General features: G+C 39.6%; 1 protein-coding gene and 1 pseudogene across 3 annotated transcripts in view; both read right to left on the bottom strand.

The window, feature by feature from the left end:
• Nucleotides 1–1,431: 1,431 nt before the first annotated feature.
• LOC105734598 (chimeric ERCC6-PGBD3 protein) overlaps nucleotides 1,432–27,191 on the bottom strand; it is a 107,484-nt gene continuing 81,724 nt past the window's right edge. For all 3 annotated transcript variants that reach the window (XM_012477477.3, XM_012477475.3, XM_012477476.3), the window contains 3 exons: nucleotides 6,566–6,770; nucleotides 5,647–5,725; nucleotides 1,432–4,503 (listed from right to left, as the gene is read on the bottom strand). In XM_012477477.3, the coding sequence (XP_012332900.2) occupies nucleotides 4,084–4,503; nucleotides 5,647–5,725; nucleotides 6,566–6,770 (704 nt within the window). In that variant the 3' untranslated portion in view covers nucleotides 1,432–4,083. The remainder of the gene's footprint in view (nucleotides 4,504–5,646; nucleotides 5,726–6,565; nucleotides 6,771–27,191) is intronic.
• LOC135271954 (pyruvate kinase PKM-like) lies at nucleotides 15,651–16,470 on the bottom strand (annotated as a pseudogene).

Below are 27,191 nucleotides of genomic sequence, written 5' to 3'. Positions count from 1 at the left end.
CTGTACTACACTAAGAAAAGCTATACAATTATATCAATATATACCAGAAAAGATTTTGAGGATAACCATTTGTGATAACCAATTGTGACATCACAATGATAAAAACAGTGGGTTACTAGCAAAGTTAGATAAATGGACCAATTTAACAGAATGCAGAGCCAAGAAAAATTCCTATAAATTATATGTAAATTGGTAAAGGTGGCCTTATATATCAGGAAGAAATTAATAAAATTTTTTAAAGGGAAACTAGCTATTGATATGGGATTAACAATTTATGAGAATGTATTCATGGCCTTAGGTAGGGAATGGTTCTTAAATAAGGATACAAAAAAAATGGTAAGACAGAATTTACTATATTTTAAAACTTCCATATGATAAACAGCACAAAGTAGATACATGAATATGCTAATTATCCATATTTTTATATAAAAGTTAAAGATTCACAACTAAAACTAAAAATCTATACAAACATCTAGGAATAAGACTATTATGCAATGTGCAAGACATTTATGAAGAAAGTTATTAAAATTTCATCCAGAATATAAAAGACTTCAATAAAATAAGGCCTATCACAATACTAATGGGAAACGTTGTATTAATTATAAAGAAGTCTATTATTCTCAAATTAATGTGTAAACAAACGCAATCCTAATCAAAAGAACACAACAAATTTACTGGAATTTAATAAACTAATTCTTGATTCAGCTGGAACAGAAAACACAAAAGAATTAGACACTGAAGAGGTGCAGAAAGGAAAAGGAACTTGCCCATGAATAGCAAAACAATGCAAAGCACCAAATGACAGTGTGAAGACCGTGGTTGGTAGAACAAACAACTGGATCGACTGGTCAGAAAAAACATAGCATGTGATGAGTTGAAAGCTGACATTTCAAACTGGTGGAGAAAAGAATATTTGTTGATCACTGGAATAACTGCCTTTTTGTTTTTGTTTAGGGGAGCAATCCTAAAAGATAAAAAAACCACAGAAAAACTAGGCAAGTATAACACAAATAGGCAATGTATGGTAGAGAGCTACAAATGGCCAATAAACATGGAAATATTTGATTTTATAAGTAATCAGAGAAATTCAAGTGAAAACAAGATATTTTCAATCATGATACTGGTTAAAACAAAACAAAACAACCTACCAATACTGATACCACTTACTGTTGTCAAGGGTTGGAGGAATGGGTCCTTTTGTGGAGGGTTAATTGAAGGAAGCAATTCTGCCACATCCACTGACATTTAAAATCTACATCATTAATCCAACAATTCTATGCAGGCAGAGCTATACTTACAGGAATAAAAGTCTTGCATATAATATTAAATGAAAAGTTAGTTGCAAAATAAGGATGGTATAACCCCATTAATATCAATTACATATATAAAGCAGACTAGTTGCTGTAACAGAGAGACTTCAAAAGACAGTAGTTTAAGCAAGTCAGTACTTTATTTACTCTTAAATAACAGGTCAAAGGATAGCAGTTCAAGACTGGCAAGCCAGCTTCTCCTTCCTCAACACATGACTTCCATCTCTTGAGATTCCAGGTCACTACTGAAGCTCCCACTGGCCTCCCAGACAGCAAGAAAGAGGAATGTCAAGGAGAGTGCATACTTTGCTTCTTTATTTAAGGGGCCAACTGGCAAGTTTAAAACTTAGTCATGTGGCCACAATTAACTGTAAAGGAAGCTGAGAAGTATGGTCTTAAGTTGAGCAGCCAGACGTCCAGGTAAAACTCAGAAATTTTATTAGTAAAGGAAGAATGAGAAAATGAAATTATAGCAGCAGTCTGTGTCACGTGCTTCTGTAAATGCATAAAGAGTAAACACCAAACACAGGACTGTACTTAGCTGTGGAACAAGAGCAAGACGGTGTGGGGGTGGAGAGGCAGTGTATTGCTTGAACGCTTTTAATAGTGATGGTATTAACATATTTAATTTTTGACAAAATTTTAAAATCCTTTATCTGTGCTGATAAAACATGTTAAACACATTAAATCTGTCTACAATGTACAAAGCTTTTAAAGTTCCAAAAATTATAGATTTTTATCTAAATGAATAAATTACTCTATATCACTAAAACCATTCTACTTACAGCACTGTTCTCCAAGTCCCTCCATCTGGGAGGCACAATAGCAATGTGTACAGATCTCCACACTGAGACACCACCTTCCCAAGATCATGGTACATCACTAGCAGAACTGAGACAAGAACTGGAACAAGGACCATCTTGCTCTTGCTGCATTATAGCTGTTGATAGCATCTACTTCTTGAAGAGAAGGCTATACCCTGTCTAGCTCATACAGTTTATGCTTCAGACAGTATAAATATGATGCCCAAATGCTTCACATGGGTGAACAAGGTCAGTACGTCACCCTGAGAACAAGGAAGACACAATTTCCTTATAGGCTAATGATTATGGAAATAGAAATTAAGAGCTCCCCAGAAACAAACCACTTAGTCCAAAAGAAAGGAGTTTTGACTTCCTTCTAAGCCAAGTACTCAAGTTTATGACTTACCAGCCTGTTTAAAAATTCTTTCTATGACCTCTAAACAGTGATGGCAAAGTAACAAAAATAATGTAATCATCTTCTCTCGTTATATATAAACTAAACTAAAAACAAAAGAAATAAACTATAATCAAAAAAAACTAGAAAATCCTGGTGGGAATCATGTAGAACATCTCTAAGAAAGAGATTCTTGGCTTAAGCAAAGTATTAGAGCAGAGAAAGCAAAACCCATGTCTTCTCATGCAGTCTGATGAGGCTCCCTGTGCCCAGACCCCTCCTCTCTGAGTCACGGGGATGAGCGGACAGATCTGGACACAGCTGTCCACATTAAGCATAAGTGAGATATAAGCAGGGTAGGAGGGCAGACATACTACAGAAAAACAAGAGAGAGGAAAAACAGCAGGCCAGAGAACACAAACCCAAGAAACAAACTGCACTGAGACAGTTACAGAAGAAATTCCAGAAGTACAATGAATTTCAGAAAACAACACTTCAAAGATGAGATGATAAAATCATACTGAGAAGCAAACAAGAAAAACAAGGGTAAGAAGATAAACTGAGGATCAAAGCAACACCATCATAGAACCATAAACACATAAACAGTAGGGAGAAACAAACAGCCTTGGCTGGAAACCAAACCACAGAAACAGGAAAGCCGCTGCAGGGAATGCAAAGGCAGGCACACAACGAAGGCAACTGGAGAGAAGACAGCCTGCCAGCCTGCAGACAGAGAGGCCTGGAATGGTGTCACTTCATGGTAATGATGGCTGTGCCTGCTGTGGGCTGCAGTGATGTTTGTGTGCATGCATATGTGTGGTTTTTATGTACTTATTTTTGGCTTTAATTGGATTTTTTTTATGATAACACATTTTGTGACTAGGAAGGAAAAAGTTGCCCTTTGCTTAAAGGAAAGCCAGGATAAACTGAATACCCTACAACTTTCCACAAATACATGTCTCATCATTTATTATCATGCTATTTCATGCTTTACTAATAAAAATACCCACCAATTTACCAGTACCTTGAAAAGAGGATCTTTTCAAGACAATTAATATAATTAACAAACAACAGATAACAAACCTGATCTTTTTGGTGGCAAATGATACATTTAAACATCTAAAGGTTATGCATCAAAATAATGCTGTTATCAGACATTGATTAACTAATTTACTGAACAGGTTTGACTGAATGTAAGATCTGTTTTTAGCACCAATAAAAAAAATTACTGAGATTTCTGTTCTGCAAACTTGTAATTATGCTCCCTCACAACATTTTTTGGGTAAAGGAACAAATATGCTCAAAGGAATAACTGTAAGGTCCCTGATTTTATAACATAATTCAGAATGCCAAAAAAAAAAAATCAATCCAAGTATTTTCTCCTTTAGTTAGCATTATTAAAACTTTTAACTTTCAGAGAAGAGTTTCTTCTTCCTTAAAATTTTAATTCTGAGGTAGACATCATGCAAACAAACATCAAGTGCAGCTAACTTCCGTCAACAAGCATGATTATTAATAATAATAATCAGAAATGCTGTTAGAAAAAGTGACTTGAAAGTTTAGGAAGCAATGTTGTTTAGCAGTATTCTGGCTTGAGTTTCCAAATTCCTTCACCACCAGAAGTTCTATGAAAAGTGCACAGATTTCTCAATAGTTCTCGGAAGACACAAGACTGTGATGCAGATAACTTGGATTCGAACTCCTGCAGTATCTCCCTAGTGCTGGCCTGGCCATCAGTGTGGGCCTGGAAAGCAATGAAGTTTCTCATCTCCACCAGAAGGTCATCATGTTCTGTGGTGGGCAGTGGGGCAGAAGCTTCCTGCAGGTGCCCACTTTCACTTTCTAAACGTTCTGGCAGAATCAGGTGGTTTCTAGCTCTCATTTTAGCCAAAAGTGAGGACGAAGCGAGGGCCCCAGATGAAGACTCTGCATCTTCTGCTCTTCCACTAAAATGCCCAGGGACATTATCTTTTCCCTCCTTTTTCATGACGCCATCCTGGAAAAAGATGACCACTGTATTGATATATTTAATTTCTAGTTTATGCCCCACTTCCTTCCCCAAAGGCTATGAGGGGTCTCAAGACAATACACATGCCAGGGTGGTAAGGTTGACCAGGTAAGACTGAGACTCCACCTAATGAAAACGAAATGGAGGAGAGTCCGGTATCTAAATCCTACCACTGTTAGAGACTATTTTCTAAAAAAATTAATTAATTAAAGGGAGGGCAACAAAGCCATTCCCTTAGCCACCATTGCATGGTGGTGGAAGGGAAGGCATAGTAGTGGCTACCAGGCAAGGTTCTAGGGAAATCTGTATCTAGGAGGCCCAGGACTGTTTTCAGTGCCTGTGGGCTTTTCCTGTTCTTCCTCTCAAATGGCCCCTGACCTGTACACTGTGAATAAGGAACAATATCATAGCTATACTTCTTTTTCTTCACTTTTAAGTCTTCTTAGTCTTTCCTACCTTACATCTAATCCAAGTTTCCTTAAAAATCAACAACATGAATCTAACTCTGAAAGAGTCTCAAATTCCTACTGCTAAAAGCACAGAACATGGGAAGTCAAAAAGGTAGTCTTACTCCTAAACATGTTCATAATTAACTTAAAATTAGAGTCTGAATCTGGGAGTTTTAACATAATCCTTAATTAGAAAGACCAGAAAGACTTCCACTGAGTGGTGAAGTCTGGACTAGTCTTACCCACTGAAGCACTCAAGGCATGCAGGGTGTTCTTGAACAGAGAAAGACAGGCACTCTGCTCTAGCAGTTCGTGAGTTATAGACAGCAACATTCAAGGCAGTTTCTGGACCTTCATTTCAGAGGCTTGTGGTCTCTGGAGCTGGCACTTCCCCTCTAGACAAGGCAAGCTGTCTCGGCAGCAACATACCTATCCCTGTGTTAACCTTCTAATGGCAAAACAGAAATGCTGCTAAGGATCTTGGGTTAAAGACTTTGTCTAGGAAATCAGCGGGTCCTTTTAGATTCAAGTGAATGTGCATTGTAAATCAGATCACAACACAAATATCAGGTGTCATTACACCAGAGATAACTATTTTCTTCATATTCAGAATCAGCTGAAATTTTCAGAGCATCCAATCAAGCAAGTCTCATCCTGAAAAGCAGAAAGGTTATCATATTACCTGGCACTTCTCTGCTGGAGATTTTAATGAAGGATGCTGCACAGAGAAGTTAGAATTCCTTTTCTTACCAAATCTACTCCTAAAGAAGGAAAAGAATCACAACAGATTAAATGTTTGCTTTTGAGACTTAGAGATCAAAATACTCTTTCAACAATGAACCTCTTCCTGGAAACATTTCCAACTGCATGGTTATGCTTTCACAGCCATGCCATTTCTGCTCTATCACCCTGATTCTTCCACTTCAGTCTCCTAGAAAGTAACTGCTAGTCCCAGCACTTTGGGAGATTTCACATAGTGAAATCTCGTCTCCACTAAAAATACAAAAATTAGCCTGGCGTGGTGGCAGGTGCCTGTAATCCCAGCTACTTGGGAGGCGAAAGCTACAGTGAGCTGAGATCACACCACTGCACTCTAGCCTGGGCAACAGAGTGAGACTCCATCTCCAAAAAAGAAAAGAAAAGAAAGTAACTGCTGCATCTCAGAATGAAAACAACTCAGTATCTTTGTTCAAAAGATAATGGGAATCGCCTTCAATTCCAGGTAGGAAAACCATTCTAAAAGAGCATACTGAATAGCAAAGTAATTACTGTGTGTTGTAAATTGGCTAATTATCTCATTAAAGTTTAATCATTATTCTGTATCTCTTACTATTTTTATCAACACCATCTCTCAAAAAAAAAGCAATCTCTTCTTCCCCTGATCTTCCCCTGAAACCACTTTGGAAAACAAGGGATGAAAGCAAGGAGGAAGGCAACGTTATAACAGGGTTTCTCCAAGTCACCCAGATTTGGCTGCTATAGTCCCTCCCTGAGGGACTTCCTATTCCTGAAGGGAATAAGCCTTCTACACCTGCCCTAATTTTATTTCTAGCCTTAGTTGTTTGGCCTCCTTACAAGCATGGCATGCAGCAATCTCTTACTTTGTTCCTGCTGGTGCACCAGAAATTCCCCTGTGGCCAGTCCAGGTGGGAACACCAGACACTGCTCCCAGACACCGCTGACGAGAGAGCCTCAGTGCTTTCAAGGCATCCTGGGCCACTCGGTTGGCTTCTGCCTCCACCAGCACGAAATCTGGGCTGGCTCCATCCATGATGGCATCATGCTTCAGGACACTGTGCACGCCAACTAGCAAGAAAAGAAATAGCACAGTGATATTTCACTTTGTACGCAAGAAAGACACTTTCTCCTCTGTATAAGTATAATGTTGCGATAGACAAAAAACAATAAATACTTCTAGCTGCTATTTACTGAGTGGCTATTATGACTTACGAACCTCATGAATGCCATTTCTATTCACAGTGTCACCACTACCATATGAGGTATTTTCATTGTCTCTGTTTTATAATAATTGAAGCATAACACTTTAATCACAACTTTAACATTTAATCTTCCTGCTACCTAGAAGGGAAGTGAAAACCTTCCACTAAAAAACTTTTCATGAAGGAAAAGTATAAATCAGAATTATATAATTTCTAAAAATAATAATCATGAAAACAATGCATTATCAGAATCACTGGGATACATTTAATGCAGTAAAAAGTAGAGAATTCATACCCTTGAATACTTAAATCAATAAAATGAAAAAAGATAATAAACAAATACTTGAATTAGTCTTGAGCAAGATGGCCAAATAGGAACAGCTCCGGTCTGCAGCTCCCAGTGAGATCAACACAGAAACAGGGTGATTTCTGCATTTCCAAGAGGTATCTGGCTCATCTCATTGGGACTGGTTAGACAGTGGGTGCAGCCCATGGAGGGCGAGCCAAAGCAAGGTGGGGTGTTGCCTCACCCAGGAAGTACAAGGGGTCGGGGAACTCCCTCCCCTAGCCAAGGGAAGCCCTGAGCAACTGTGCCATGAGGAACATCACATTCCGGCCCAGATACTATGCTTTTCCCATCATCTCCACAACCCGCAAACCAGGAGATTCCTTCAGGTGCCTACACTACCAGGGCCATGGATTTCAAGCACAAATTTGGCGGCCATTTGGGCAGATACCGAGCTAGCTACAAGAGTTTTTATTCATATCCCAGTGGCACCTGGAATGCCAGCGAGACAGAACCATTCACTCCCTTGGAAAGGGGGCTGAAGCCAGGGAATCAACCGGTCTTGCTCAGCAGATACCATCCCCATGGAGCCCAGCAAGCTAAGAACCACTGGCTTGAAATTCTCGCTGCCAGCAGAGCAGTCTGAAGTCAACCTGGATTGTTCAAGGTGGGTGGGAGGAGGGGCGTCTGCCATTACTGAGGCTTGAGTAGGCAGTTTGCCCCACACTGTGTCAACAAAGCTGCAGGGAAGTTCGAACTGGGTGAAGCCCACCACAGCTCAAGCCACTGAAGCTAGACTGCCTCTCTAGATTCCTCCTCTCTGGGCAGGGCATCTGTGAAAAAAAAGCAGCAGCCCCAGTCAGGGCTTCTAGATAAAACTGCCATCTCCCTGGGACAGAGCACCTGGGGGAAGGAGTGGCTGTGAGCGCAACTTCAGCATACATAAATGTTCCTGCCTGCCAGCTCTGAAGGGAGCAGCAGATCTCCCAGCACAGAGCTTGGGCTCTGCTAAGGTAGATTGCCTCTTCAAGTGGGTCCCTGAACCCCATGCCTCCTGATGGGAAGACACCTCCCAGCAGAAGTTGACAGACACCTCATACAGGAGAGCTCCAGCTGGCATCTGGCAGGTGCCCCTCTGAGACAAAGCTTCCAGAGGAAGGAACAGGCAGCAATCTTTGCTGTTCTATAGCCTCCACTATTGATACCCAGGCAAACAGGGTCTGGAGTGAAACTACAGCAAACTGCAATAGACCTGCAGCAAAGAGGACTGACTGTTAGAAGGAAAACTAACAAACAGAAAGTAATAGCATCAACATCAACAAGAAGGATGTCCACACAGAAACCCCATCCGAAGGTCACCAACATTAAAGATCAAAGGTAGATAAATCCACAAAGATTAGGAAAAAAACAGTGCAAAAAGTCTGAAAATTCCAAAATCCAGAACACCTCTTCTCTTCCAAAGGATTACAACTCATCACCAGCAAAGGAACAAAACTGGACAGAGAACGAGTTTGATGAATTGACAGAAGTAGGCTTCAGAAGGTGAGTAATAACAAACTCCCCTGAGCTAAAGGAGCATATTCTAACCCAATGAAAGAAAGCTAAGAATCTTGAAAAAAGGTAGAGGAATTGCTAACTAGAACAACCAGTTTAGCAAATAACATAAATGACCTGATGGAGCTGAAAAAAACAGCACGAGAACTTCGTGAAGCATACACAATTATCAATAGCCGAATCGATCAAGCGTAAGAAAGGCTATCAGAGATTGAAGATAAACTTAATGAAATAAAGCATGAAGACAAGATTAGAGAAAAAAAGAATGAACAAAGCCTCCAAGAAATATGGGACTATGTGAAAAGACCAAACCTATTTTTGATTGATGTACCTGAAAGTGACAGGGAGAATGGAGCCAAGTTAGAAAACACCCTTCAGGAAATTATCCAGGAGAACTTCCCCAATCTAGCAAGGCAGGCCAACATTCAAATTCAGGAAATACACAGAACACCACAAAAATACTCAAAGAAGAGCAACCTCAAGACATACAATCGCCAGGTTGAAATGAAGTTAAAAATGTTAAGAGCAGCCAGAGAAAAGGTCAGGTTACCCACAAAAGGAAACCCATCAGACTAACAGCAGATCTCTCTAAAGAAACATACAAGCCAAAAGAGAGGGGGGGGCCAATATTCAACATTCTTAAAGAAAAGAATTTTCAACCCAGAATTTATATCCAGCCAAATTAAGCTTTATTAGTGAAGGAGAAATAAAATCCTTTACAGACAAGCAAATGCTGAGAGATTTTGTCACCACCAGGCCTGTCTTACGAGAGTTCCCGAAGGGAGAACTGAATATGGAAAAGAAAAACCAGTACCAGCCACTGCAAAAACATACCAAAGTGTAAAGACCATCAACACTATGAAGAAACTTTATATATATATAAATATATTATATATATATATATATATATATATATATATATATGGACACATCCCATACAGGAGCACCCAGATTCATAGGGCAGAAATATATGTTATTTGAAACCAATGAGAATAAACACACAATGTCCAGAATCTGTGGGACATGGCTAAAGCAATATTTAGAAGGAAATTTATAGCACTAGTTTCATGAAGCAAGTTCTTAGAGACCTACAAAAAGACTTAGACTCCCACACAATCATCGTGAGAGACTTTTAACACCCCACTATCAATATAGACAATTCAACAAGACAGAAAATTAACGAGGATATTCAGCACTTGAACTCGGCTCTGGACCAAGCAGACCTAACAGACATCTACAGAACTCTTCTCCCCAAATCAACAGAATATACATTCTTCTCAGCACCACATCGCACTTATTCTAAAACTGACCACATAATTGGAAGTAAAACACTCCTCAGCAAATGCAAAAAAAACAGAAATCATAACAGTTTCTCAGACCACAGATGCAATCAAATTAGAACTCAGCATTAAAAAACTCACGCAAAACCTCACAACTACATGGAAACTAAATAACCTGCTCCTGAATGACTACTGGGTAAATAACCAAATTAAGGCAAAAATATATAAGTTATTTGAAACCAATGAGAACAAACATACAATGTACGAGAATTTGTGGGACACAGCTAAAGCAGTGTTTAGAGGGAAATTTATAGCACTAAATGCCCACAGGAGAAAGTAAGAAAGATCTAAAATCGACACTCTAACATCACAATTAAAAGAACTAGAGAAGCAAGAGTAAACAAATTCAAAAGCTAGCAGAAGACAAGAAATAACTAAGATCAGAGCAGAACTGAAAAAGATAGAGACGTGAAAAACTCTTCAAAAAAAAAAATCAATGAATCCAGGAGGGGGTTTTTTGAAAAGATAAACAACATAGATAAAGAAAAGAGAGAAGAATCAAATAGACACAGCAAAAAATTATAAAGGGGATATCACCACTGATCCCACAGAAATAGAAACTACCATCAAAGAATACTATGAACACCTCTATGCAAATAAACTAGAAAATCTAGAAGAAATGGATAAATTCCTGGACACATACACCCTCCCAAGACTAAACCAGGAAGAAGCAGAATTCCTGAATAGACCAATTAACAAGTAACAAGTTCTGAAACTGAGGCAGTAATCAATAGCCTACCAACCAAAAAAAGCCCAAGACCAGACGGATTCACAGCTGAATACTACCAGAGGTACAAAGAGGAGCTGGTACCATTCCTTCTGAAAGTATTCCAAACAACAGAAAAAGAGGGACTCTTCCCTAAATCATTTTATGAGGCCAGCATCATCCTGATACCAAAACTTGGCAGAGACACAACAAAAAAAGACAATTTCAGGCCAATATCCCTAAGTAGCATCAATGCGAAAGTCCTCAATAAAATACTGGCAAACCAAATCTAGCAGCATATCAAAAAGCTTATCCACCACAATGAAGTTGGTTTCATCCCTGGATGCAAGGCTGGTTCAACATATGCAAATCAATAAACATAATCCATCACATAAACAGAACCAATGACAAAATCACATGATAATCTCAGTAGATGCAGAATAGGCCTTTGATAAAATTCAACACCCCTTCATGTTAAAAACTCAATAAACTAGGTGTTGATGGAACATATCTCAAAATAATAAGAGCTATTTATGACAAACCCACAGCCAGTATCATATAGAATGGGCAAAGCTAGAAGTATTTCCTTTGAAAACTGGCACAAGACAAGGATGCCCTTTGTCACCACTCCTATTCAACAAAGTATTGGAAGTTCTGGCCAGGGCAATCAGGCAAGAGAAAGAAATAAAGGGTATCCAAATAGGAAAAGAGGAAGTCCAATTGTCTCTGTTTGCAGATGACATAATTGTATATTTAGAAACCCCCATCATCTTAGCCCAAAATCTCCTTAAGCTGATAAGCAACTTCAGCAAAGTCTCAGGATACAAAATTAATGTGCAAAAATCACAAGCATTCCTATACATCAATAACAGACAGAGAGTCAAATCATGAGTAAACTCCCATTCACAATTGCTACAAAGAGAATAAAATACCTAGGAATACAATTTAAAAGGGATGTGAAGGACCTCTTCAAGGAGAACTACAAACCACTGCTCAAAGAAATAAGAGAGGGCACAAACAAATGGAAAACATTCCATGCTCATGGATAGGAAGAATCAATATCGTGAAAATGGTCATACTGCCCAAAGTAATTTAAAGATTCAATGCTATCCCCATAAAGCTACCATTGACTTTCTTCACAGAATTAGGAAAAACTACTTTAAATTTCATACAGAACCAAAAAAGAACCCGCATAGCCAAGACAATCCTAAGCAAAAAGAACAAAGTGGGTGGCATCATGCTACCTGACTTCAAACTATACTACAAGGCTACAGTAATCAAAACAGAATGGTACTGATACAAAAACAGATATACAGACCAATGGAACAGAACAGAGACCTCAGAAATAACACCACACATCTACAACCATCTGATCTTTGACAAACTTAACAAAAACAAGCAATAGGGAAAGGATTCCCTATTTAATAAATGGCGTTGGGAAAACTGGCTAGCCATATGCAGAAAACTAAAACTGGACCCCCTCCTTAGATCTTATACAAAAATTAACTCAAGATGGATTAAAGACTTCAACATAAGACCTAACACCATAAAAACCCTAGAAGAAAACCTAGGCAATACCATTCAGGACATAGGCATGGGCAAAGACTTCATGACTAAAACACCAAAAGCAGTGGCAACAAAAGCCAAAATTGACAAATGGGATCTAATTAAACTAAACAGCTTCTGCACAACAAAAGAAACTATCATTAGAGTGAATAGGCAACCTACAGCATGGGAGAAAATTTTTGCAATCTGCCCATCTGACAAAGGGCTAATATAATCTACAAGGTACTTAAACAAATTTACAAGAAAAAAACAACCCCATCAGAAAGTGGGTGAAGGATATGAACAGACACTTCTCAAAAGAAGACATTTATGCAGCCAACAAACATACGAAGAAAAAAAGCTCAACATCACTGGTCATTACAGAAATGCAAATCAAAACCATAAAGAGATACCATCTCACATAAGTTAGAATGGTGATCCTTAAAAAGTCAGGAAACTAGATGCTGGAGAGGATCTTAAAAAGTCAGGAAACAATAGATGCTGGAGAAATAGGAATGCTTTTACACTATTGGTGCAAGTGTAAATTAGTTCAACCATTATGGAAGACAGTGTGGTGATTCCTCAAGGATCTAGGACCACAAATACCATTTGACCCAGCAATCCCATTACTGGATATATACCCAGAGGATTATAAATCATTCTACTATAAAGACATATGCACACATATGTTTACTGCAGCACAGCGCTGTTCACAATAGCAAAGACTTGGAACCAACCCAAATGCCCACCAATGATAGACTGGATAAAGATAATGTGGCATATATACACCATGGAATACTATGTAGCCATAAAAAAGGATAAGCTCATGACCTTTGCAGGGACATGAATGAAGCTGGAAACCATCATTCTTAGCAAACTAATGCAGGAACAGAAAACCAAACACCATATGTTCTCACTCATAAGTGGGAGCTGAATGAACAATGAGAACACATGGACACAGGGAGGGGAACATCACACACTGGGGCCTGTCAGGGGGTGGCGGGGTTAGTGAAGGAATAGCATTAGAAGAAATATCTACTGCAGATGACAGGTTGATGGGTGCAGCAAACCACCATGGCACCTAAACGTTCAGTACACGTAACCCAGAATTTAAAGGATAATTTTAAAAAAGTAAAGAAATACTTGAATTGATAAAAATGAATTTTTAAAAAGAAAAAAGCACTAAAAAAAGAAAATAAATTAATTTTCAAGTAAAGTTATAAAAAGAAAAACATTAAGTCAAAAACTCCTACCAAAATGCAACAAAAACAAAAGCATGAGGAAAACTTTTATCTTGCTTTTAAAGGTAAGAGCAAACATTAATGAGGTAGAAGACAACCATGAATCTAATTAATAAATTAAAATCCTGGTTTATGTAAAAAAAAAAAAATCACAAAACAGACAACCCACTAACTTAGCTTAAGCAATGAAAAGAGGAAAAATATACAAAATTATAAATGACAAGAGGGAAATTTTCTTGAAACAGAAACACATTTTAAAAATCATTTAAAAATTACTTCATACACCTGAATGGAAACTTGAAAACTAGACAAAATACATAGTTTCCTAGGAAAACAGACCAAAATTATAGAACAAAAAGAAAGGTGCCAAGAAACTACATTACAAAAAAACATGAGGCCCAGGTAGTGTCACAGGAAAATTTTAACAAATCTTCCAATACCAGTTAGTCCCAATGCTAAATAAATTATTCTGAAGAACTAAAAATGAAAAGAATTTTTCAAATTCTTTTTATGAAAAAGTATATATTGAACAGTAAACATAATATATAATATAAAATTACACAACAATATAACTTATGAACATAAATGAGAAAATACAAATACTTTAGCAGACAAAATCCAAAAGCAACAACAAAAAATACACTACAACCACGTAAAACTTATGAATTCAAAGTTAGGAATTCAAGGTTGGTTTAAATCTATTATGCAATAAACTTAATATGGTTTATTACCTCCACAGATAATATTCCTATAGATTCTAAGAATGCCTTTGACAAAATTTAACATTAATGTCTGATGAAAACACTCAGAAAATTGGGAATTAATACTTCCTTAATCTAATAAAACATATGCCTTCATCTTAACACCAGAATCTTAATGAGTAAACACAGGAGGTTATTCCCACTAAAAATAGGAAAGATAAGATGTCCACTATCTCCAATATTTAATATTTATTTCATATGTGTTAGTGTAATTACAAGAGGGAAATCAATTAGAGACATAAGAACTGAAAATGAAAAAGTACAATTTTCTTTCTGAGGATTTTTTAAAAAAAAATGATAGTACACCTAGAAAACCCTAGAGAATCAATGATAAAACTTGAACAGTAAAATAATTCAGGAAACATAAAAAATATAAAATTCACATACAGACACCTATAACCTTCCTATTTACAAACAATAGCCAGCTAAAGATATAATGGTGAGAAAATTCTATCTACAGTAACAGAAAAGATTAATACACTTAGGAATAAACCCAAGCAATGTGTAAAGCTTAAACAGAGAAGACGTGAAAACACTCCTGGGAACATATACTATTAGACTTAAACAAACAGAAAGACTTCCCTTGCTCTTGACTAGAATGACTCTATAACCATTCTCTCTGAGTTAATTTATATATTTAATGCAATTTCAATAAAAATATCAAGCTGTTTTATGAAGCCAGACAAACTGAAAATGAAGTTCATATAGAACAAAAAACTTTCAAGAACAGATCAGAAAACACGGAAAATGCAAAGTGACACTCTATTGGACAATAAAACATGCTCCAATTACAACAGTCTGGTGCTGATGAAGGAAAAGAGACAACAGGAGATTAACTAGAAACTAGAAATAGATCGAACTAAATATGGAAAGGTACTACATGATAAATGTGGCATCTCAAATCACTGAGAAAAACAGATTTGAAACAAATGATGCTAGAAAAGTTGGGGCATTATTTGAAACAAGATAAAATCTACACCTCATTTTCCAAATGGATCAGAAATCTGAATGTAAAAAGCAAAACCATACAAGTAATACAAGAAAACATGGTGAATTATCATATGATCTATATGTAGAAAAGGCTTAGAACTATGACTCCAAATTAGTAACAGATAAATCTGGCAAATTTATTTTTAAAAAACCTGTTTCATAGAAAAAAAGTCATCATAAGTAATAAAGGATATCCCATGAGGAAATACTTGTAACATACATGAAAAATGAAAAGCTAACATCCCTAATATATTAAGAACTCTTTAAAACTAAGGGTAAAAGGGGGCCAAAAATCTGATTTAGAAAATGGACAAAAGGCATGAACAGACAAATTCACATGAAGAAAATTTTAAAAATATAAGTTTTTACAGCCCAGAGTGAGCTCTACAAGTGTTGCTGGCCTAATGGATGGGTTGGGGGAAGGGGGTGGGACACGGGCTGGAGGAGGGGCTCTGGGGTCTATCACGGCACAGGAACAACACGCATGGTGTTGGTGAAGCCGGAGCCAGGGCGCTACCCGGTCAGCACAATGACCACATCTCCCTTCTTGAAGAAGCCTCGGGCCTTGCCGACATTCATGGCCAAGTTCACCTGGAGGTCTACGTCCTCAGCCCAGGCCTCCTGGACAGGGTCCTTACACAGCACGGGGAAGATGCCACGGTACAGGTGAGCCTGACGAGCTGTCTGGGGATTCCGTGTCACAGCAATGATGGGGGCATGTGGGCGGTATCTGGCCACCTGGTGAGCAGACCTGCCAGACTTGGTGAGGACGATTATGGCCCCATTGCAGCACTTGAAGGAGGCCTCCACGGCACCCACGGCGGTGGCTTCTGTGGGGTCGCTGGTAATGGGCGCCAGGCGGCGGAGTTCCTCAAATAATTGCAAGCAGTAGATGGCAGCCTCTGCCTCACAGGCAATCAGGTGCTGCATGCGCACAGCCTCCAGAGGATAGTCCCCTTTGGCTGTCTCTCCAGACAGCATGATACAGTCAGCTCCATCCAGGACTGCATTGGCCACATCACTGCCCTCAGCCCGGGTGGGGCGGGGCTTCTTGATCATGCTCTCCAGCATCTGAGTCGCACAGATGACAGGCACTGGTGGGCTGGGACACCAGAGAAGAAGATAAACGCCTCGCTGAAACATGGCTGTGTTTACAGCCTGCTCTGGTGGGACAGCCCAGAGCCTGGCTGCCCATCATGCGGCCCCACCCAGTCAAGGGAAGAAGGAGGAATGCCGGACTGGCAGCCCCAGGAGCCAGATGGCAAGAGGGTGACAGCTTCCTTTCCTGTGTGTACTCTGTTCAGTTACTTTAGAAAATGGATGCCCAGAGGACTCCCAACCCTGGTCTGGGGTTGGGAAACAGCCAGCGAGAGTTAGGGGCCTTAGAGCACAGAGCAGTTGTTCCATTTAAGCCGACTCTGGCCCTGGCCCTTACTTGCTTCCCCAACCCCCTGGGCCTCCGCAGTTCACACCTGTCCCCACAGTTCACACCTGTCCCCACCCTCCACTCAGCTGTCCTGCAGCAAACACTCCACCTTCCATTTTCCCCCACTACTGCAGCACCTCCAGGCCTGTTGCTATAGAGCCTACCTGTACGTCAATAAACAACAGCTGAAGCAAAAAAAATATATATATATATATATGTTTTTAAATTTATATTTTTATATAAATTTATATATGGTCCTATAAAAAGTTCAATTTTACTCAAAGAAAATAAATGCAAATTAAAACTTGAGATATCCTTTCTCACCTATCAGACTGGGAAAAATTAAAAGTATAACACCACACTCTTGACAAGGCTCTGGGAACAGACAGTTGTACATTGCTGGTGACAATTCAAATTGATCTAAACCTTACAAAAGGGAGTTAGGCATTATTCAAAAAAAATAAAAACCAACCAACCGAAACAACCTTACATTTGTGTTTACCTTTTGATCTAGCAATCCCTCTTGTATAAGCACAGGATTATTTACCGCAGCATTGTGGCTGAAAGAAGCTATAAACAATCTAAATTCTGATATGTGGATAAACTGTGGTACAGGTTGAATATCCCTTATCCAAAATGCTTGGGACCAGAAGTGTTTCAGATTTCGACTTTTTCAGATTTTAGAATTGCATATACATAATGGGATATTTTGGGGCTCAGCCCCAAGTCTAAACACAAATTTATATATTTTTAACACACACCTTAAACACATAGCCCAGAGGTAATTTTAATACAATACTTTTATCAATTTTGTGCATGAAACAAAATATTGACTGCATTTTGACTGTGATCCATCACATGAAGTCAGATGTGGAATTTTCCACATCTGGCATCATGTCAGTACATAAAAGGTTTTCAATTTTAGAGCATTTTAGATTTGGGGTTTGGGATCAGGAATGTTCAACCTGTAGGTCAACATAGCAGAGCACTCTAGCAATAAAAATTGCTACAAGGAGGAAGAGCTCTCTGCTAACTAATTCTGGAGTGGCTGTCAGGATATATGAAGTTTCTTTTTAAAAGTACAGAACGGGGAGGATCCAAGATGGCCAAATAGGAAGAGCTCTGGAGTGCAGTTCCCAGCAAAAACAATGCAGAGGGTGAGTGCCCACCGCATTTCCAAACAAATTTTCACTGCCCACAGACCAGGAGATTCCCGGGCCAAAAAGTGCCACAAGTTTTCAGCACGGCAGTTTCAGCCAGTGCCGGGTTGGCACACAGAAACTCACACAAATCTGGGTGGCCATTTCAACCGGTGCCTGGAACACCTGGGAGACAGAGCCGCCAAATCAACTGAAAGGGAGGGGGCAGAGACAGAGAGCCAGATGATCTAGCTCAGTGGGTACCACCCCCACAAAACAAGCAATCTGAAATGCTCTGGATTGAGAGTTTTGCAGCAAGTGCAGCTGGACCCAGGACAGTCCAGCTCCATTGGGGGAAGGGCAACCACTACTACTGAGGGAGTTCACACAGCAGCTGTGGCAGCTCAGCAACACCTCTGCTGGCAGACTGTGACTAGACTACTCCATGCAGGGCAGGGCATCTCTGAAAAAAGGCAGCAGCAGGACAGGAACTTATAAATAAAGCCAACCTTCCTAGGACAGAGCATCTGGGAAAAGAGATAGTTATGAGTTCTGCTGCAACAGACTTAAAAGTAACTGCCCAGCAGCCCTGCACAGAACAACGGAGCTCCCAGCACAGCACATGAGCTCCTAAAAGGGACAGACTGTCTCCTCAAGCAGCTCCTCAATCCCTGTATGCCCAAAGAGACACCTCATAAAGGAGAGCTCAGGCTGACATCTGGCAGGTACCCTTCTGGGATGAAGATAACAGAAGAAGAAACTGGCAGCAACCCGTACTGTTCTGCAGCCCCCATGGGTGATCCTCAGGCAAGCAGGGTCTGGAGTGGACCTCCAGCAGTCCTGCAGCAGAAGGGCCTGACTAACAGAATGAAAAATAAGAAACAGAGAGAAATAACTTCATCATCAACAAAGAGAAGGTCCACTCAGAGACCCCATCTGAAAGTCACCAACTACAAAGACCACAGGTAGATAAAGCCACTAAGATAGGAAGAAACCAGCGCAAAAAGGATGAAAACACCAAAAACCAGAACGCCTGTCCTCCTCCAAAGGATCACAACTCCTCACCAGCTAGGGATCAAAGATGGATGGAGAACATCCATGAATTGACATGAGTCTGATGAATTGACAGAAACAGGCTTCAGAAGGTGGGTAATAACAAACTTCTCTGAGCTAAAAGAACATGTGCTAACCCAATGCAAAGAAACTAAGAACATAGAAAAAAGGTTAGATGAAATGCTAACTAAAATAAACAGCTTAGGGAAGAATATAAACGACTTGATGGAGTTGAAAAACATGAGAACTTCACGAAGCATACACAAGTTTCAATAGCCAAATCGATCAAGCAGAAGAAAGGATATCAGAGATTGAAGATCAACTCAATGAAATAAAACAAGAAGACAAGAATAGAGAAAAAAGAGTGAAAAGAAATGAACAAAGCCTCCAAGAAATACGGGATTATGTGAAAAGACCTAATCTACATTTGACAGATGTACCTGAATGTGACGGAGAGAATGAATCCAAGCTGGAAAACACTCTTCAGGATATTATCCAGGAGAACTTCCCCGCCCTAGCAAGCCAGGCCACCATTTGAGTCCAGGAAATATAGAGAACACCACAAAGATATTCCTCAAGAATAGCAACCCCAAGGCACATAATCATCAAATTCACCAGGGTTGAAATGAAGGAAAAAATGCTAAGGGCAGCAGAGAGAAAGGTTGGGTTATTCATAAAGGGAAGCCTATCAGACTCACAGCGGATCTCTCCGCAGAAACCCTACAAGCCAGAAGAGAGTGGGGGCCAATATTCAACATCCTTAAAGAAAAGAACTGTCAACCTATAATTTCACATCCAGCCAAACTAAGCTTCATAAGCGAAGGAGAAAGAAAATCGTTTATGGATAATCAATTGCTGAGAGATTTTGTCACCACCAGGCCTGCCTTACAAGAGCTCCTGAAAGAAGCACTAAACAAGGAAAGGAACAACCAGTACCAGCCACTCCAAAAATGTACCAAATGGTAAAGACCATCAACACAATGAAAAAAATGCATCAACAAACGGGCAAAACATCCAGCTAGCCTCAAAATGGCAGGATCAAATTCATACATAACAATATTAACCTTAAATGTAAATGGGCTAAATTCCCCAATCAAAAGAAACAGAGTGGCAAATTGGATAGAAAGTCAAGACCCATTGGTGTACTGTATTCAGGAAACCCATCTCATGTGCAAGGATACACACAGGCTCAAAATAAAGGGATGGAGGAAGATTTATCAAGCAAATGGAGAGCAAAAAAAAACAAGAGTTGCAATGCTAGTCTCTGATAAAATGGAATTTAAACCAACAAAAATCAAGAGACAAAGAAGGGCATTACATAATGGTAAAAGGATCAATGCATCAAGAAGAACTAACAATCCTAAATATATACGCAGCCAATAGAGGAGCACCCAGGTATGTAAAGCAAGTTCTTAATGACCAACAAGGAGACTTAGACTCCCGCACAATAATAGTGGGAGACTTTATACTCCACTATCAATATTAGAGAGATCAATGAGACATAAAATTAACAAGGATATCCAGGACTTGAACTCAGATCTGGAGCAAGCGGACCTCACAGACATCTACAGAAATCTCCACCCCAAATCCACAGAATATACATTCTTCTCAGCACAGCACTGCACCTACTCTAAAATTGACCACATCATTGGAAGTAAATCACTCCTTCGCAAATGCAAAAGAACTGAAACCATAACAAACAGTCTCTCAGACCACAGGGCAATCAAATTAGAACTCAGAATTCAGAAACTAACTCTGAATCACACAGCTTCATGGAAACTGAACTGGCTTTTGAATATTGACTGGATACACGATGAAATGAAGGCAGAAGTAAAGACGTTCTTCTAAACCAACAACAATGAATACACAACATACCAGAATCTCTGGGACACATAAAGCAGTGTGTAGAGGGAAATGTATAGCAATAAATGCCCACATGAGAAGCAAGGAAAGATCTAAAATCAACACCCTATCATTCAAATTGAAAGAACTAGAGGAGCAAGATCAAAAAAACTCAAAAGGTAGCAGAAGACAAGAAATAACTAAGATCAGAGCAGAACTGAAGGAGATAGATACACGAAAAGCCCTTCAAAAAAATCAGTAAATCCAGGAGCTGGTTTTTTGAAAAGATCAACAAAATAGACAGACTGCTAGCCAGATAAATAAAAAAGAAAACAGAGAAGACTCAAATAGATGCAATAAAAAACAATAAAGGGGATATCACTACTGATTCCACAGAAATACAAACTACAATCAGAAATTACAACAAACAACTCTATGTACAAAAACCAGTAAACCTAGAAGAAATGGACAAATTCCTGGACACTTGCACCCTCCCAAGCCTAAACAAAGAAGAAGTTGAAACCTTGAACAGACCAATAACAAGGGCTGAAGTTGAGGCAGCAATTAATAGCTTACCAGCAAAAAAAAGACAGGTTCAGGTGAGTTCACAGCTGAATTTTACCAGACGTACAAAGAGGAGCTGGTACCATTCCTTCTGAAACTATTCCAAACAATACAAAAAGAAGGAATCCTTCCCAAATCATATTATGAGACCAACATCATCCTGATACCAAAACCCGGCAGAGACTCAACAAGAAAAGAAAACTTCAGGACAATATCCATGATGAACATAGATGCAAAAACCTTCAATAAAATACTGGCAAACCGATTGCAACAGCACATCAAAAAGCTTATCCATCATGATCAAGTAGGCTTCATCCCGGGGATGCAAGGCTGGTTCAACATACGCAAGTCTATAAATGTAATCCACCACATAAACAGAACCAAAGACAAAAACTACATGATTATCTCAATTGATGCAGAGAAGGCCTTTGACAAAATTCAACAGCCCTTTATGCTAAAAACTCTGAATAAACTGGGTATCGAAGGAACATATCTCAAAACAATAAAAGCTACTTATGACAAACCTACAGCCAATATCATACTGAATGGGTGAAAACTGGGAGAATTCCCTTTGAAATCTGGCACTAGACAATGATGCTGTCTCTCACCACTCCTATTCAATGTAATATTGGAAGTTCTAGCCAGAGCAATTAGGCAAGAAAAAAAAATAAAGGGTATTCAATTAGGAAAAGAGGAAGTCAAACTGTCTATTTGCAGATGACATGAGTGTATATTTAGAAACCCTATCATCTCAGCCCAAAATCTCCTTAAACTGATAAGCAACTTCAGCAAAGTCTCAGGATACAAAATCAATGTGCAGAAATCACAAGCATTTCTATACACCAATAACAGAAAAACAGAGAGCCAAATCATGAGAAAACTCCCATTCACAATTGCTACAAAGAGAATAAAATACCTAGGAATACAACTAACAAAGGATGTAAAGGACCTCTTCAAGGAGCACTACAAACCACTGCTCAAGGAAATAAGAGAGGACACAAACAGATGAAGAAACATTCCATGCTCACGGTCAGGAAGAATCAATATCGTGAAAATGGCCATACTGCCCAAAGTAATTTATAGATTCAATGCTATCTCCATCAAGCTACCAACAACCTTCTTCAAAGAACTGGAAAAAACCATCTTAAACTTCATATGGAACCAAAAGAGAGTCTGCATAGCCAAGACAATCCTAAGCAAAAAGAACAAAGCCAAAGGCATCATGCTACCTGATGAAACTATTGTAATATAGTAATATAGTTTAAACTATACTACAAAGCTACAGTAATCAAAACAGCCTGGTATTGGTACCAAAACAGAGATATAGACCAATGGAACAGAACAGAGGCCTTGGAGGCAACACCACACATCTACAACCATCTGATCTTTGACAAACTTGACAAAAACAAGCAATGGGGAAAAGATTCCTTGTTTAATAAATGGTGTTGGGAAAATTGGCTAGCCATGTGCAGAAAACAGAAACTGGACCCCTTCCTGACACCTTACACTAAAATTAACTCCAGATGGATTAAAGACTTAAACATAAGACCTAACACCATAAAAACCCTAGAAGAAAACTTAGGCAAAACCATTCAGGACACAGGCACAGGCAAGGACTTCATGATTAAAACACTAAAAGCAATAGCAACAAAAGCCAAAATAGACAAATGGGACCTAATTAAACTCCAGAGCTTCTTTCCAGCAAAAGAAACAATCATTAGAGTGAACCAGTAACCAACAGAATGGGAAAAAAATTTTGCAATCTACCCATCTGACAAAAAGCTAATATCCAGAATCAACAAGGAACTAAAACAGATTTACAAGAAAAGAACAAATCCATCCAAAAGTGGGCAGAGGATATGAACAGACACTTTTAAAAAGAAGACATATATGAGGCCGATAAACATATGAAAAAAATGCTTATCATCACTGGTCATCAGAGAAATGCAAATCAAAACTATATTGAGATACCATCTCACATCAGTTAGAATGGCGATCATTAACAAATCTGGAGACAACAGATGCTGGAGAGGATGTGGAGAAATAGGAACACTTTTACACTGTTGGTGGGAGTGTAAACTAGTTCAACCATTGTGGAAGACAGTGCAGCACTTCCTCAAGGACGTAGAAATAGAAATTCCATTTGACCCAGCAATCTCATTACTGGGTATATATCCAAAGGATTATAAATCGTTCTATTATAAAGACACATGCACACAAATGTTCATTGCAGCACTGTTTACAATAGCAAAGACCTGGAACCAACCCAAATGCCCATCAACGATAGACTAGACAAGGAAAATGTGGCATATATACACCATGGAATACTATGCAGCCATAAAAAATGAGTTTGCATCCTTTATAGGGATATGGATGAATATGGAAACCATTATTCTCAGCAAACTGAAACAAGAATAGAAAATCAAACACCACATGTTCTCACTCACTGGCAGGTGATGAACAATGAGAACACATGAACACAGGGAGGGGAGCATCATACACTGGGGTCTGTTGTGGGTGGGCCAAGGGAGGGACAGAGGGGGTGTGGGGAGGTCAGGGAGGGATAACATGGGGAGAAATGCCACGGGGGGATGGAGGCAGCAAACCACATTGCCATATGTGTACCCATGCAACAATCCTGCATGATCTGCACAAGTATCCCAGAACCTAAAGTACAATAAAAAATAAATAAATAAATAAGTAAATAATAAAAGTACAGAAGGGAATATAGTGTAGAACCTTTTGTGTAAGAGAATAAGGGAACAGGAAATTATACATGCGCCTACTTATTTCCACAAAAAGAAACTGATAAGGTTCGGCTGTGTCCCCACCGAAATCTCACCTTGAATTGTAACTCCCACAATTCCCATGTGACATGGGAGGAACCTGGTGGTAGGTAACTGAATTGTGGGGACAAGTCTTTCCTACACTGTTCTCATGATAATGAATGAATCTCATGAGATCTAATGGTTTTAAAAACTGGAGTTTCCTTGCACAAGCTCTCTTTGCCTGCTGCCATCCATGTAAGATGTGACTTGCTCCTCCTTGCTTTCTGCCATGATTGTGAGGCCTCTACAGCCATACGGAACCGTTAAGTCGATTAAACCTTTCTTTTGTAAATTGCCCAGTCTGAGGTGTGTCTATCAGCAGCGTGAAAACAGACTAATAGGATACAGTCAGCTGGCACCAGTAGAGTGGGGCGCTGCTGAAGAGATACCCCAAAATGTGGAACTGGCTAACAGCTAGAGATGGGAACAGTATGGAGGGCTCAGAAGAAGATAGGAAAATGTGGGAAAGTATAAAACTTCCTAGAGACTTATTGAATGGCTCTGACAAAAATGCTAATAGTGATATGAACAGTAAGGTCCAGGCTGAGATGGTTTCAGATGGAGATGAGGGATTTGTTGGGAACTGGAGCAAAGATGACTCTTGTTATGTTTTAGCAAAGAGACTGGCGGCATTTTACCCCTGCTCTAGAAATCTGTGGAACTTTGAACTTGATAGATATGATTTAGGGTATCTGGCAGAAGAAATTGCTAAGTAGCAAAGCATTTAAGAGGTGACATGGGTGTTGTTAAAGGCATTCAATTTTATAAGGGAAGCGGTGCATAAAAGTTTGGGAAATGTGCAGCCTGGCAATGTGATAGAAAAGAAAACCCCATTTTCTGAGGAGAAATTCAGGCTGGCTGCAGAAATTTTCAAAAGTAACAAGGAACCAAATGTTAATCCCAAGACAATGGGGAAAATGTCTCCAGAGCATGTCAGAGACCTTCATGGCAGCCCCTCCCATTACAGGCCCAGGGGCATAGGAGGAAAAAGTGGTCTCATGGGCCTGGCCCATGGTCCCCGTGCTGTGTGCAGCCTGGGGACTTAGTGTCCTGCTTCCCAGCTGCTCCAGCCATGGTTGAAAGGGGTAAACACAGAGCTCAGGGTGTGGCTTCAAACGGTGCAAGCCCCAAGCCTTGGCAGCTTCCATGTAGTGTTGGGCCTGCAAATGCACAGAAGTCAAGAATTGAGGTTTGGGAACCTCCACCTAGATTTCAAAAGGTAGATGGAAATGCCTAGGCGCCCAGGCAGAAGTTTGCTGCAGGGCCAGAGTTCTCATGGAGAACCTCTGCTAGGGCAGTGCAGAAGGGAAATGTGGGGTTGGGGCCCCCACACAGAGTCCCTACTGGAGTAATGCCTAGTGGAGCTGTGAGAAGAGGGCCACCGTCCTCCAGACCCCAGAATGGTAGATCCACTGACAGCTTGCACTGTGCTCCTGGAAAAGCTGTAGACACTCAATGCCTCCCGTGAAAGCAGCCAGGATGGAGTCTATACCCTGCAAAGCCAAAGGGGTGGAGCCTCCCAAGACCACAGGAACCCACCTCTTGCATCAGAGTGACCTGGATGCAAGACAGGGAGTCAAAGGAGATCATTTTGAAGCTTTAAGATTTGACTGCCCCACTGGATTTAGGACTTGTGTGGGGCCTCTAGCCCCTTTGTTTTGGTCAATTTCTCCCATTTTGAATGGCTGTATTTACCCAATGCCTGCACCCCTACTGTATATAGGAAGTAACTAACTTGCTTTCGATTTACAGGATCATAGGTAGAAGAGATTTGCCTTGTCTCAGATAAGACTTTGGACTATGGACTTCTGAGTTAATGCTGAAATGAGTTGAGACTTTGGGGGACTACTGAGAAAGCATGATTGGTTTTCAAATGCAAGATATGAGATTTGGGAGGGGCCAGAGGTGGAATGATATGGTTTGGCTGTGTCCCACCCAAATCTCATCTTCAATTGTAACTCCCACAATTCCTACATCATGGGAGGAACCCAGAGGTGACTGAATTATGGGTCAGGTCTTTCCTGTGCTGTTCTCGTAATAGTGAATGATTCTCATGAGATCTGATGGTTTTAAAAACAGGAATTTCTGTGCACAAAGTCTTTGCCTGCTGCCATCCACACAAGATGTGACTTGCTCCTCCTTGCCTTCCTCCATGATTATGAGGCTTCCCCAGCCATGTTGAATTGTAAGTCAATTAAACCTCTTTCTTTTTTAAATTGCCCAGTCTCAGGTATGTCTTGATCAGCAGTGTGAAAATGGACTAATACAGAAATACATGAAGGAAATGCCAGAAACTCATCGGACTAGAAAGGGAAAAAAGGGGTGGGGACAGGGTGAGGGATGACACTTCTTTGAGTATACCTTTTTGTCTATTTTGTCTTTTGTAACTATGTTAATGTGTTACTACTCAGAAGATAACATAGAGTCAACAAGGATGGGAAGAAACCCTAAAGTAGAATACAAACAAATTAACCTACTGTATTTTAAATTGATAGTACACACTGATAATACAATGAAGGGTGAGAAAAAAGAACCAAGTTATTTTGACCCAAGTAGTGTTCTAACCAAAAATTTAAAGACAAAAAACATATAAACAAATATGGACTCTATTTAATATAACGTTTTTTTGCCATAGTTCAGGTTAAAAATTCTAAAAAACTACCATGTATCCTAGGATTGAGGAGTAAGTCAGTATGTTGTGAATGAAGGTCTTGAAGGGAGCTACAAACATGGAAAGGGCCCTAAAATGAAATTAGGCACTGAAATGAAATTGGAGACAACAGTATCCCCTCATTGTATTTTGCTTTTTGGAGCTTATTAGAGTATAACTCATATACAATAACTGCTAAAGTACAGTATTTGGTTTATGACATACCATGAAACTATCACTACAATCAAGACAATGAACATAGCCATCCTGGAAAAACTCATGTCCCTTTGTAATCTCGCCCTCCCAGACTCCATCCCCAGACAACCAACCTACTTTCTGTCATGACTGTGTGTTTTCTAGAA

Source organism: Aotus nancymaae, unplaced genomic scaffold (genome assembly GCF_030222135.1).
Source record: "Aotus nancymaae isolate 86718 unplaced genomic scaffold, 86718_ANA_hifiasm-v0.15.2.pri h1tg000099l, whole genome shotgun sequence".
NCBI classification, from domain to species: domain Eukaryota; kingdom Metazoa; phylum Chordata; class Mammalia; order Primates; family Aotidae; genus Aotus; species Aotus nancymaae.
This window is presented reverse-complemented; position numbering and strand designations above follow the sequence as displayed.